At 48.7% G+C, this 13,442-nt stretch overlaps 1 protein-coding gene across 1 annotated transcript; it reads right to left on the reverse strand.

Annotated features, from left to right (window-relative positions):
• Positions 1–1,683: 1,683 nt before the first annotated feature.
• On the reverse strand, positions 1,684–9,344 carry LOC114589642 (uncharacterized). Its single transcript, XM_077923415.1, has 5 exons — positions 9,095–9,344; positions 8,393–8,517; positions 7,950–8,123; positions 7,584–7,757; positions 1,684–2,149 (listed from the first exon to the last, which is right to left on the reverse strand). Exons 2-5 carry the CDS (start codon positions 8,457–8,459, stop codon positions 2,145–2,147), a joined length of 420 nt encoding a protein of 139 aa, XP_077779541.1. The 5' UTR covers positions 8,460–8,517; positions 9,095–9,344; the 3' UTR covers positions 1,684–2,144.
• Positions 9,345–13,442: the final 4,098 nt, after the last annotated feature.

Here is a 13,442-nt window from a genome sequence, read left to right on the forward strand (position 1 = left end):
CAGGGATTATCTTTTGATCCATAAAGTCAAACAGTTTTGGTGTTGTTTCATGTTCCTTTGTGCAACTTGATTTTCTTAGGTTCCATTTCTATATGGAGTGTAGCTACTTCTGTATCAAAGCATAATATATTTTAAGATGTAATGTTAACGGTAGAAATGCACCATTTCATCCACAGTGAGCTTCACTGCCAAAGTATCATAAATTTTGTTTGGGGAATTCAAGGAGGCGGGGAAATCATTAACCTGCTGGCACGAGTTTAATGTTGTTTGGAGACTATAACTCCCAGGAATTTCATATTAGCTATGTGTTTGTGTGTGTTCAGCACACAGAATTGTAGGTGAGATGGAATAAAATGCGTCCCAGGAAATTCACTTTGACTTCTTATTCATTGTTTCAAATGTGAGTTCACTTCCAGATGAGAATGGACCATGTTGATTGCTGAATAATTACACCATCGTCCGCTCATTAATTTGAACAAGCCCTTGAGCATGAATAAAAGAGGCACAGCTCTGAACCAGTCGCACTCATATCATGCTCTAGGATGCCATTGATATAGGGGGCTTAACGTACGGCTGGTGGAATCGGCGTTGGGAATTCCATTCCACCCTTGCTGCAGATATGTGGGACTGTTACATGTCACGTGTGTTTACATTCCAGCACAGATTGCTGGAGTCCTGTGAGCGGAACATCCGCTCTCTATTGCTTTTGTTTTTCTCTCTCACTGAGAAGAATGGCAAGGAGAGAAGCCATGTTTTCTTTGTCCTGATTTATGTACAATAAACGTAGTCTAGTATCCATGCCTCGAGCCAGATCTGTTGTGTTTACTCTGCTGAGTAACGTGTCCTCATGCACACACAGCAGCGTGAGTCGCGGACGCACGTCGGAGGATGACTGATGGACCTCCGCAGAGGCAAGGCTGAGAAGGGAGACCCAAGACAGCTGGCCTTCCATCCCACGGTTCCGACAATCGGGACAACCAGTGGGAGACAGTGGCGTAGAAAGGGAGCGGTGGGGGTGAGCCACCCTGGGTGTCATCGTGAGGGGGTGACAAAATGCTCAACGTTTCCAAGCACAATTCAGTGTTGGTGCTCACCTTTCAAGCCCTAAACGGCCTCAGTCCTGTAAACCTGAAGGAGCGTCTCCACCCCCATCGTTCAACCTGGACACTGAGGTCCAGCTCCAGGGGCCTTCTGGCGGTTCCCTCCCTGCGAGAAGTGAGGTTACAAGGGACCAGACAGAGGGCCTTCTTGGTAGTGGCGCCCGCCCTGTGGAACACCCTCCCTTCAGATGTGATGAAAATAAGCAGCTATCCTATCTTTGAAAGACATCTGAAGGCAGCCCTGTTTAGGGAAGTTTTTAATATTTAATGCTGTACTGTTTTAACACTTGATTGGGAGCTGCCCAGAGTGGCTGGGGAAGCCCAGCCAGATGGGCAGGGTATAAATAACAAATTATTATTATTATTATTATTAGTTGCTCTGGTGGGAAAGGAGAAGCAGAGCAGGGGCAGTGGGGGCAGAGGCTGGGGAGAGGTCAGCGCGAGCCCGAACCTCCAGGACACCGACCCTCGCGCCCTTCTCCACCTCAGGGAGGCCACGTGACGGCTGGCTATGTCATGAAAACAGTGTTGAGTTCTTTTTACCTTTATCAGAGCGTTTTCAAGAAAGACAAACATGACGCAATTCTCTTCAGATTACAACCCGCTATTGATTATCAAGTAAGAAGCAATAAGGACTCAATCATTCATCATTCATACATTCCTTTCATACCTGCCAGATGGCTGGACCCACTAAAAGATGGCCAGCCTCTTCCAAGGGTTGTCGGACGGCAGGTAGGACAGCGCACAAAGACCTTCCCGGTTCTTATATAGGCCCAGGTCCCATACAGCTCCATTGTCTTGTATTGAAGGGGGTTGGACCAAGCAATAGCTGTCATCATGCTTATTCCTCAAATAGACATGAATAGTTATAGTTGAAAACAGTCTGGTTTCCGCCATGTTTGATTCCTCAAATAGATACGAATAGCATGTTTCAAATAGTCTAGTTTCCGCCATATTGTCACTGTCCTTATGAATAGTATGTTTTTTTCAATATGTCTTCTTTAAGAACAGTCACTTGTCTCAACCATATTTTCAGTTCTCAGGTTATCCTTTATGTCATCCAGACGTGTTGTCATAACAGGTCCAAAGATTAGGAAAAGAAAGAAGAGGAAGCAGGATTGGATGAACATTCAAAGACACCATAATTTTGGATTGTGACTCGGCTGAGATTTGTTGGAACAGTTTTAATAAGGCTTTACAGAAACTGGACCTAGAAGCTGGAGAAATACCAATTTGGATTATTAGACGATCATTTTAAGAGTCATATTGAACTGCCTGAGTGGATAAGATGTGAAGGCTGGGCTAGGGAGGGAGATGTAGGATGTAGGAAAAGTCATCTTGCTGAAGGGTAGGAAAAAGGCTGGATACTAAATGCAGCTGGGATTATTCTGGAGGGCATATTCTGAATAATTGCTGCTACAGATGATTTTCAGATGGATATGGGAGTTTCCTTTTCATCTCTTTTGGTATTTTTTATATTAAGATTCCCTTTTTTGAATTTAGGAGGACACACACAGGAAGAGGAGAGTTGGAGAAGGGAGGGACCTGCAAGGAACGCAGGGAAGGAAGGATCTCTCAGGGTGGGAGTGTTGGAATTCTGCCTCGGTCAGAGGAATGTGCCTCTCTTCAGGCACCGGCTGAATTCCTTACTGACCTCCCTCCTGCGACTCCCGGCAGGAAAAACAGGCGAGGTCTGTAATCGGCGATTTTTCCCAGACATGAGAAAAACACACCACTGCTTCACTCTCCTCCCTGCTATCCCCAGGGAGGGGAAACAGACAGACAGAAAAGTATCTACATGCTTTTATTTCTGTCTTTTGCAGCCATACAGATAAACATGTCTGCACGCTTTAACAACAGCAGAGAGAGTATATACTCCACCCATGTACATCCTGTACAGGTCAGATGACACACACTGAGCTAACATCCGGTGCTCAGTACGGAGAATGGACTGCCCCTTTCTTGCCATGGTAACAGTCACAAACATCAACATCCTGTCTGGCTTTCCAGCCACCTGCAGCTGACAAAGCTGCCGCTTGCTGCTGCATTGCTTCTTTATGGTAACATACTCCCCCTAAAGTATCAATGCGTGCTGCGAGCAAAGCGTCATCCAGAGAAGAAAACAAACAGTTGTTATACATATAACATTCCCCTTATGTTTCAGTTCCACCCTTGGAACTACCCGCCACTGGTTTTACCAATGTACCTCTCCGGTTGTGTGACTTCCAAGGAATGAGTGCATCTGCATTACCTTGGTTAGCAACTCTCTGTTGTGCCTTTGTCTCTGACTCAGACACAGCTTCAATCTGACCTTGGTTGTTTACAACAGCAACACATGCAATAGCTAAGTTGGCAAACTCTTTTGAATACCTCTTGGGTGGTACACCCTTCGTTGCTCTCTCAGACCTACATAAGAGGTGCTGATCTTCTCTGTTTTCTGGTTCAGCCTCTGAACTCTCTGGAGAACCAGTACTAAGCGTAATCAGTGGTTCATCCTCCTCTTCTGAGGGTCTAGCCATTATGTGAGATTTCCTCTCAATGACTGTGACAACTGAGCTGTCTGAGCTATCGCTGTCACCATCAGTACTACTGAAATCAATAAAATCAACATCATCATCATCTGAATCATCATCTCCTGTGGGAAATGTGTGAACAATCACTCTCTCCTGTTCAGGAGCACTCTCTAGAAATTTTGTGAGAATCACCTGACCAGATTCAGACAAAATTACTCTGTAGAGACCCTTTTCATAACCCACAAAAATGCCTCTGGCATCCTTTACTCCCCCTGGAGCTTCTGTCCTCACATGAGACCCAAAAACCTTGAAATGGGCAACAGAAGGTTTTCTATGGAACAGTTTCTCAAAAGGAGAACTTCCCAACTCTTTTGAAAACTTTCTCAACCACGTATATGTATACGACAATAGCGACACAGCCCAGTACTCATGTGGCAGATGTGAACTAAGCAATTGTGCCTCCATTCCCTTTTGCAATTCTTTGTTCACCCTAACACAGACACATCTCTTCCATGCTTCTTCGGAACTAGCAATTTTGTGTCTTATCCCTTTCTTCTGCAAGAACCTCTGGAACTCCTGTAAAAGAAAAATTTGCTTCTCATCTGTGCAAAGACAATCTATGTCAGCATCATGCATATTTTTAACCTTGTCACAAAACTCTTTAAACCTTTCTAAGGCTTCTTTTGGTCTCTCCAAAAGATAAATCCAGACAAAACCTGTGAAAGAATCCACACATATTAAGTAATACTTTGCATTGCCTCTAGATGGTGCTAGAGGACCAATCACATCAGCATACACCCGCTGAAATGCCCTGTCGACCCTCGAGGTGACCTACTTTGCGTTCTTCTTGGCTACACCTGCAAAAGAGATCATGTTAGAATTACATTTCATGTAATCACATTGATCAAAAGTCAACAAATACAGTCCATCTTTCTCTTTGGCAGAAAGATACAGCTCTCCATCTTTGTAGATCTCGCAGCTCTCATCATCATAGGACAGTTTTAGTCCCTTCTTAGCAATCTGCGAAACGCTGAGCAGATTGTACTTCAACTCTGGAACCAAATAAACATTGTTTATAGTCAAGTTCAGACTTTCAAGATACACAGTCCCAATGCCGGTGGCTTCCAGCTCCTGACCGTTGGCCTCTTGTACAGCGAAGCTTTGCTTCTTAAACGTCAAAAATAGCTGTCTGTGTGGGGACATATGAACCGTCGCTCCCGTGTCTAGAACGAAAGAATTCCCCACTTCTGGTGTGGCTTTTAGCGACATCAAAGCCTTTGCAGGCTTCGCCTGTGACTTGGTATGACTTTTGCCTGACGCCTCAGACTTCGTAGAGCACCCCTTGGCTTCTTTGTGCTGACGTGGCTTCTTACAGTTCCGCTGCCCAGTCTGTCCACAATTGTAACATCGGACAACGTTCAAAGCTACAGCATTTTCTCCAGTAGCAGTAGCAGTGGGGGTGTTAGAAATCCGTTCTTCCCTCCCCCTGTCCTTGACCTTCAGTGCAGCAAGTCTGTCCTGTTCATTAAGGACAACCGCAAACACCCTCTCCGAGGTCAAATCCTGCGCCGGAAGGGACCCAAGCTGACTGGCAACGGTTTTGTAAGTCCGATTCAGGCTGTTGATCACCATAAAGCAAAACACTTCCTCCTCCAGATGGAAATTGCGTTCCACCATCTGTTGGCGCAGATATTTCATTTCCGTCAGGTGCGCTTGAACATCCCCATCAGGCGCAAGCCTCAGATTGGTCAGCTTTTCAAAATACAGCAACGCTGAAGAACCTGCATCTCTCTGATGTGTCCTTCGCAATGTGTCCCAAACCTCTCGTGCGTACTGTAAATCCTGTATATGCACAAGCTGAGAGTCTGACACACACAGAATTATAGCCGTCCTGGCCTTCACATTCTGTGACTCCCAAGCACGCGTTGGTGCTGCAGGGATGGGGTTCTCAATCACCCCAAACAGTCTCTGATTCTGCAGCAGGGCCTTCATCTTAATAGACCAAGATGAATAATTGTCATTAGTCAGGAGGGGTGGATAAGGCAAGCCTCCCCCCTTTTTGACATCCATTTTGAGTCCTTGCATTTAACTCTCAAGCACAAGCCTGCTAAAAACTCCAATAGCTGGTTTGTTTACGCTCTGGCACCTTGGCAGCTCTAACGCTGGCTGCGTTGGAAATTCCCTTCCAAGAGCTTGTGAGACTCTAGCCAAAACAAACGTTGTTTTTCTCTTTTCTCAGGCATAGCCTGACAGTCCAGCCCTATTCCAGTAGCTTTCCACCACACTGACGGGCGTTGCTTAGCTACTGTGCATTCCTTTCTTGTGCAGGAATCCTTATCAACCACAAGAATTTCCGGAATGCAAAGCCTGTCTCTTGGAGCTGTTTTTCCCAAACGCTGCTCCCGTGAACCAGAGAATGAATCAATCTGGGTTCACACTTTTAAGCCCGAAAATCTCATACCTTGGGCTCCGTGGCTTGGCTGTCAGCTTCGTCTGTTCAGCTTCTGGTTGTAGGCAGACGTTATCTTCTTTCCGTAGAATCAACCTCTCATTGCAGACTTTCATGGAGCGATGAAAACAGCAGCTCTGCTACTATTGTTGCAGACTTCCATGGATCGAAGAAACCATCGGCTCTGCTACCACTGTTGGAATTCTGCCTCGGTCAGAGGAATGTGCCTCTCTTCAGGCACCGGCTGAATTCCTTACTGACCTCCCTCCTGCGACTCCCGGCAGGAAAAACAGGCGAGGTCTGTAATCGGCGATTTTTCCCAGACATGAGAAAAACACACCACTGCTTCACTCTCCTCCCTGCTATCCCCAGGGAGGGGAAACAGACAGACAGAAAAGTATCTACATGCTTTTATTTCTGTCTTTTGCAGCCATACAGATAAACATGTCTGCACGCTTTAACAACAGCAGAGAGAGTATATACTCCACCCATGTACATCCTGTACAGGTCAGATGACACACACTGAGCTAACATCCGGTGCTCAGTACGGAGAATGGACTGCCCCTTTCTTGCCATGGTAACAGTCACAAACATCAACATCCTGTCTGGCTTTCCAGCCACCTGCAGCTGACAAAGCTGCCGCTTGCTGCTGCATTGCTTCTTTATGGTAACAGGGAGACGGGGAGAAGAGGGGGTCACGCAGGGGAGAAGTGGGGGAGCCTGTCTTTCTATGGGTTGATGAATTATATTATATATATGATACAAATGTGATAAAGGGTATTTTAGTTATTCTCCCCCCCCTTTCTCTTTTCTATACAGTGGTGCCTCGCAAGACAAAAAAGAATCCGTTCCGCAAGTCTCTTCGTCTTGCGGTTTTTTCATCTTGCGAAGCAAGCCCATTGACGGCTTAGCAGATTAGTGCTATTAGCGGCTTAGCGGATCAGCTGATAAGCGGCTTACCGGATCAGCTGATAAGCGGCTTAGCGGAATTCATGAACCCAGAACTCATACACCAACCACTAATGACGAACCATATGTTACTAGATATTTCTGCAAATTTATTCTGCTATTTTTGATATGCAAATAGCATGCGAAGACTTAGTCTTCATATTTGTATCATTTATTAGTCCTATGTTCCTTGTTTTTAAAAGCAAATAAGAAGTTATTCCAAAAAGAAAAAGACAACACACAGAGACCCCATCTGCATTCAGACTGCAAAGCAGGATCAGTGAGTTGTCTGACATTGGCAGGGCATTCAAATCACAGAACTGGTTTTAGACCTTTTGAGCTGCCAATACATCACGGTGACTGGGGAGCTGTGACCTATTCCTGGCTCAAATTGCCTGCAGATGACAAAGGAGCAGGCAGGCAGGCAGGCAGGTGGGGAAGCCCGAAAAGGTGCTCCCCTTCTCCATCTCCATCCGCCTGCCTCCCCCCCCCCACACCCCCTAGCTGAGGAAGCCCCAATACCTCTCTGGCTCCATCCATCCAGGTCCCCATCTCCCCTCCCCTGGGACTCACTAGATCTCTCGGAGGTCCCTGGGAGGGAGCGCTCAGAGGTTGAGAGGAGGGGTGCAGGAGACAGCCGGACCAGGTCAACCGTCCATCTTCCCCCTTCCATCCTTGCTAGGTTTGCAGGATCCGTCTCTTTCATCCTTCCTGAGGAGGCAAGGAGCCAAAGCAAGCTAGAGGGTCCTGGGAGAGAGGAAGAAGCAAAGGGAGCCTCAGAGGCCCTGCAGGGATTTTCTGGCTGGAGGGGAAGCCTCCCAATATGTTGGGGGCCCCACCCACAGCAAAATCCCTGCTTTATCCCATTTCTGGCCAGAGAGCTTTCCCTCTTCACCCTCCATCCGTCCAAGTCCCCATCTCCCCTCCTCTGGGACTCACCAGATGTCTCAGAGGTCCCTGGGAGGGAATGCTCAGAAGGTGTGGGGAGCGATGCAGGAGACAGCCGGACCAGGTCAACCATCCATCTTCCCCCTTCCATCCTCGCTAGGTTTGCAGGATTTGTCTCACTCATCCTTCCTGAGGAGTTGAGGAGCCAAAAGAAGCTGCAGGGTCCTGGGAGAGAGGAAGAAGCAAAGGGAGCCTCAGAGGCCCTGCAGGGATTCTCCTGCCCCTGGAGAAGCCCAAATGGGGCAGCCCCTTCCCAACAGAAGCCCCATTTGTAAGCCTCTCCTGTGGTTTCGGTGGTGACCTGAGAGTAGATCCCCTTGAACTCAGTGGGGCTTATGGACACAACTTGGTGCAAAACCCAGACACCATCCTGTCCCCAAGCCTGAAAACTGCAACATCAGAGCAAGGGCAGAAAATAGCAGAGTAGATATTACCTGTAGTCGCCCCCATGCTAGGTGCTTTGTATGGAGAGCCCTGTTCACAATCCTTGAGCTCTCTCATCACAAGCCAGATGTTGTGGCCATATTTGCCTCTGTCAGGGGATGCATGGGGACCAAAGCTGTATGTGGAAGCAGAGGAGGATCTGGCGATGCCACATTTTTGAAATGCAGCCCTCCCCCTTTGATATTCCCTGTGCTAATACACCATCTTTGCAAGTCTCCAGTCTCAAAATGTGGCCCCCACAGTGGCATGGAAGCCGTCAAAGTATAGACCCTGCGCATGTGCTAAATCTGTTGTGTTCTTAAGAACCCCAGGGATGGGGTCCAGTCTTTGTCCAGCAAGGGGGTGAGCAACCCCCAAATTAGGAAGCACCCCATGGCTCTGCTTGCCTGCTCCTTGGTCCCCGGAGACAGGGCACCCCTCCAGGGGTCCGAGAGAGGAAGCTTTGCCGACCTGCCCCCCCCCCCGAGCCCCCTCCTCCCTGCACTGCCTCATGGAGGGCAGCCAGCTCAGCCTCTCTTTCCCCGGAGGGGCCCCAGAGAGGCTTCCCGTGGGGCTCTGGCAGGGGCGCCCCCATTTCCCCCAGGGGGCAGCAGGACCCTCTGCTCCCAGACTTGGGGGTCTCCCCTGCAGCCCCGGGACCCCCTTCTCCCCCAGGCACCCCAAAGGGAGAGAGAGAGAGAGAGGAGACTCACCGGACTCTTCCCAGGAGGGAAACTGAGGCAGCCCGGGGAGGAGACAGACAAGAGAGGCCGGAAGGGGCGCGGAGGGAGGGGACTCTGCTCTGGAGGACCCGCCCGCTGCTGTCTCTACTTCCTGTCCTCTCTAGGACTCCAGTTCTGCTCGATTTAACCCTTCGCAAGCTGAGCCCAGAGAGCTGGCCACTCCCCCCTCTCTCAGTCCGCCCCCCACACCCAGGGGGTCCCCTCAGCCCTCCTTTTTGGGGGTCTCCCCCGCTCCCTCCTCTCAGTCCGCCCCCCACACCCAGGGGGTCCCCTCAGCCCTCCTTCTTGGGGGTCTCCCTTCCCTCCCCCCCACACCCAGGGGGTCCCCTCAGCCCTCCTCTTGGGGGTCTCCCTTCCCTCCCCCCAGCTTCTCCCCTTCATCTCCCCCCTGACTCCTCTTCCTCTCCTCCCCACCTTCCCCTCCAAGCTCCCCCCTCAGAAAAGCCGCCTTGCCTTTTCCCGCCAAAAGGGCAGGCTCCGCCCCCCCACTGGCTTAGCAGCCAATCAGAGCGAGGCTACAGGAAATTTCTGAGGGACGAAATCCGCTGACTGGCCTGGCTCTGCTGTCCATCATAGGCCCAAACAAGGGGGGCATCCGGCAGCTGCCATATATCTATAGATCATCTACCTATCAATTATCCATCTATCTATTTTAAACTCTTAGGGTTTGAAATTCTTTAGCATAACTGTGCCGGGTGCCAGAGCCCCGCGAGGCCTAATGAATAGTAGTAATAAATGGATGGTGAAAAAGTCTGGGAAGGGGCGAGAGGCGCCTCCCTGCCCCCCTCCAGGCTCCTCTGAGGCTCATCCAGGGTCCAAGGCCTCCTCCATTTTTGGGGGGCCAGGAAGGGAGTGGTCCCTGCAGCTTCGCCTGCTGGAAAGGGGGCGACATGCAAGAGGCCAGCCTGGCAGGGTTGTTGTGGAAGGAGGAGCTCCTGGGAGGAAAGGAGGGGCCAGGGAAATGCCATTCTGTCAGTAAGGTGCCTCCGTCCCTCACTCCTCCTCCAAAGGAGAACCAGGGGGGTGTATATATATCTAGGTAGGTAGGTAGGTAGATGATAGAGATAGATAGATGATAGATAGATAGAGCCCTAAACGGCCTCTGTCCAGTATATCTGAAGGAGCGTCTGTTGCAGGAAAAATCTGAGGGCTCCCTTGGACAAAAACAAAGACACCAACCAGGATAACTTGGAGCAAAACAGCAGCCTGTAGGCTTGGCCTTTATTGAACTGATGCATCAGGGTGTTCCCCTCACTTGCAGGAGAGAGGAAAAGACCCAGAACAATGGGCTGCAAGACCTTATAAAAACTTTTGAAATTCCCCTCCTCTAGGTCAAGCCCACCCCCAGAAACATCATGCATACGTTACAGAAAGGAGGGGTTGAGGGAGGAGTTGGTGGTAACCTGAGTGTCCTGTCACCTGGCTGGTTCCTCCTTTCCCCCTCCCCATGAGTCACTTCCAGGAGACAAATGGGAGTTTGCAGTTTCCTGCCCCCCAGAGGGAAGATCTGATCATTGTCCTTTGTTTCAGTCTGTGCTGAATCCACTACCATATGCAAGTTCTTTGTCATTTTGATTGTCTTCTGTCTGGGATTATCAAGGCTGACATAGCAACTGGGCAGGGCCCCTGTGGATGTGCTGGTATGCTGAAGGGATCATGGCTGACCAGAAACCAAGCCACCCTCCTTTGATAGTCCTTGTCACATGGAGTAAAAAATGGAACAGTGCAAATCCGATGTATGGTTGATTTTCTATGAATTTATAACAGAAATGTGGCGTATGTAGTGTGTGAGTGTGAGTGTGTGTGAAGTTTGTGCAAACAGAATGATTGGGGTGGGGGGGTTCCTGCTACAGTCTCCACCCCCATCATTCTACCCGGACACTGAGGTCCAGCGCCGAGGGCCTTCTGGCGGTTCCCTCCCTGCAAGAAGCCAAGTTACAGGGAACCAGGCAGAGGGCCTTCTCGGTAGTGGCGCCCGCCCTGTGGATGCCAAAGAGATCGACAACTACCAGACTTTTAGAAGACATCTGAAGGGAAGTTCAGGGAAGTTTTTAATGTTTGATGTATTACAGTATTGTAATATTTTTTTGGAAGCCGCCCAGAGTGGCTGGGGAAGCCCAACCAGATGGGCGGGTATAGATAATAAATTATTATTATTATTATTATTATTATTATTATTATTATTATTATTATTATTATTGAGATGTATGTGTGTATAACAGACAGGCACAAAATTTGGCCGCCGGCCCTTCCTCCCGCTCCAAACATAGAAGGACCTGTTGCCCTGACCCAACATGGCCTCTGCTCTTTCTGGCCTCCGTGGCAATGTCAACTCCGGTACGGCCCTCCTCGCTCGGTGAATGGAGGGGAGAAGTCAACTTACACTTGGACTTGGAGGCTGTCAGGGCCTGAAGCGCAGCAGGACAGGCCCAGCTTTTCTTCAGCTCCGCTTGCCCAAATGCAGCTGCTCCCCTTCAGGCCGATGTTCCCCTTTCTAGAAATGGGGGCCTAATGCTTCCCTCGCTCTCTGCTCCCTTCCCTGAGTACTTCCACCATTCAGTGCTTTGGACGCAGCCCCGCTTCCCTGGCGGAACAGCAGGATTAAGGGCACCAGGAATATCTACCCTTTACGAACTCCAGAGGGGAGCTTCTCGCTCCTCCTGTGACAAGATTCCCAAAGGCTGAGGGTAGCTTAAAAGAACTAGTCTCTTTTGAGACAGCACCAATTTCCATTTCTTGCTTATCAAAACCCACAAATGCTCAGCTAGGATTTTTCCAGAAGGTTTTACAAGTATCTATCAGGATGGTAAGGGTTTTATTACAGTGAGCCAGAAAGGATGTTATGTGTTCCATGTCCTCTGTCAGTGGTACAATGACTGATAATCTCTCCTCATTTGTCCGAAAAGGTTGGGAGAAGGAGTCTTTTATCATTGCTTTAGCATTTCCTGAGGTCACACCTGAAATTTGCTTTCACATTAGTTTGTCTACTTGTTTAGCCTGAATAGGGGAGAGACATGTGTTGTTGCATCTGGGACAGAGGAAGTGGTCCGGTTGTGAAGATGCAGACGGGCTTTTCTTCTCCCTGTGCTCCCCCCACGTGGGAATGTTCTTGTCTGTCTACATCCTCTGTTCACAAAGGTGACTTTTCCCTCAATTTGAAGGGGGTTTATTTTATTTACCCAAATCCCCCTCCCCCAAAAGGAAGGCAGCATCTGGATCCCAAGGAAGAACAGCTGCAGTCCTCCTGTGGCCTTATGAGGCGTTGCCCTTGGGTGGGAAAAATATTGCGCCCGGGAAAGGGAAAATGGGAGTCAACAGACACTCAAGGAATAGTTTCGGAGAAAAAGCTTTATTTCTACCATCCATGAACTGGTAGAAGGAGCAAGTGTGATAACTCACAAACAAGCACGAGTTCACAGCCATTTGCACAGAGCATCTATTCCCCTTCCAGTTCCCTCCCCTTTCTCCTCCTTCGGAAAAGTTCTGCCCCATGTCTCCTGAGCATGAACAGAAAGTTCCCGTCTTGGGACTATTTTGGACTGTTCCCAGGAAAAGGGGGTGAGAAACCAAAGGGGGTTTCAGAGTGTTCAGTCGTTTCAGTCTTTTTGTTACAGCAAGAGCAATATGCTTAGCTAATGCTTTTAGCCTTAGAGAGAGAAAAAAGATTTGAGAGTTCCTGAGGCGAGGCTTGGAGGCCTGGCTGGGGGAATTCACAAACAGTTTTAGGGTTTTTAGGGTAACCTGACTGTCTTTCTTCACTCCTGCGAAGTGGCCCCTACCTGGCTTGGCAGAGAGGACAAGGGAGGACCCTCTGCTCCCTGACTTGGGGGTCTCTCCCCCCAGGCATGATCTGAACAGGGACCCCCATGCCCCCTCCCTGCACCCCGGGTAGTGGCATAACAAGGTCAGGGGGTACCTGGTGTGGAAAAGTTTTTGTCACCTCCCCAATATTGACCTCTATTTTTTGCCTGCAAAAATGTTTTGACTTTATTTCACATTTTCTTACAAAGGATTGTGGATTCTGGGCCTCTGATAACAAGGAGGCCACTGTGGAGAGATGCTTAAATCTACAGGATGCATTGTGTTTTGGCTTGTGTTGTTTTATTTATATTTTTTGTTTATTTATTTATTAAAATTAAAAAACCTGTAAAGTTGTTTACCAATACAAAAAAACAAAGAAACAACAACACAACTGCAGTAAAATCAATAAAAATTAACAAGCCTACTTTAAAACAGAGAAAAGCTAAAATATTAAAACAGATTAAAATTACTTCAGCTTCCTAATGCTTTTAGCCGCTGCCTGAAAAGAGTCTAGCAA

This window comes from Podarcis muralis, chromosome 2 (assembly GCF_964188315.1).
Source record: "Podarcis muralis chromosome 2, rPodMur119.hap1.1, whole genome shotgun sequence".
Classification (NCBI taxonomy): domain Eukaryota; kingdom Metazoa; phylum Chordata; class Lepidosauria; order Squamata; family Lacertidae; genus Podarcis; species Podarcis muralis.

Excerpts from the sequence above, each read along its gene's own strand:
- LOC114589642 (XM_077923415.1), bottom strand. The coding sequence starts at position 8,459 with ATGAGAGAGCTCAAGGATTGTGAACAGGGCTCTCCATACAAAGCACCT. Across the intron at positions 8,124-8,392 it reads TAGCATGGGGGCGACTACAG|GACCCTGCAGCTTCTTTTGG; the intron begins GTAATATCTACT and ends CCTCTCTCCCAG. Across the intron at positions 7,758-7,949 it reads AGGGACCTCTGAGACATCTG|GACCCTCTAGCTTGCTTTGG; the intron begins GTGAGTCCCAGA and ends CCTCTCTCCCAG.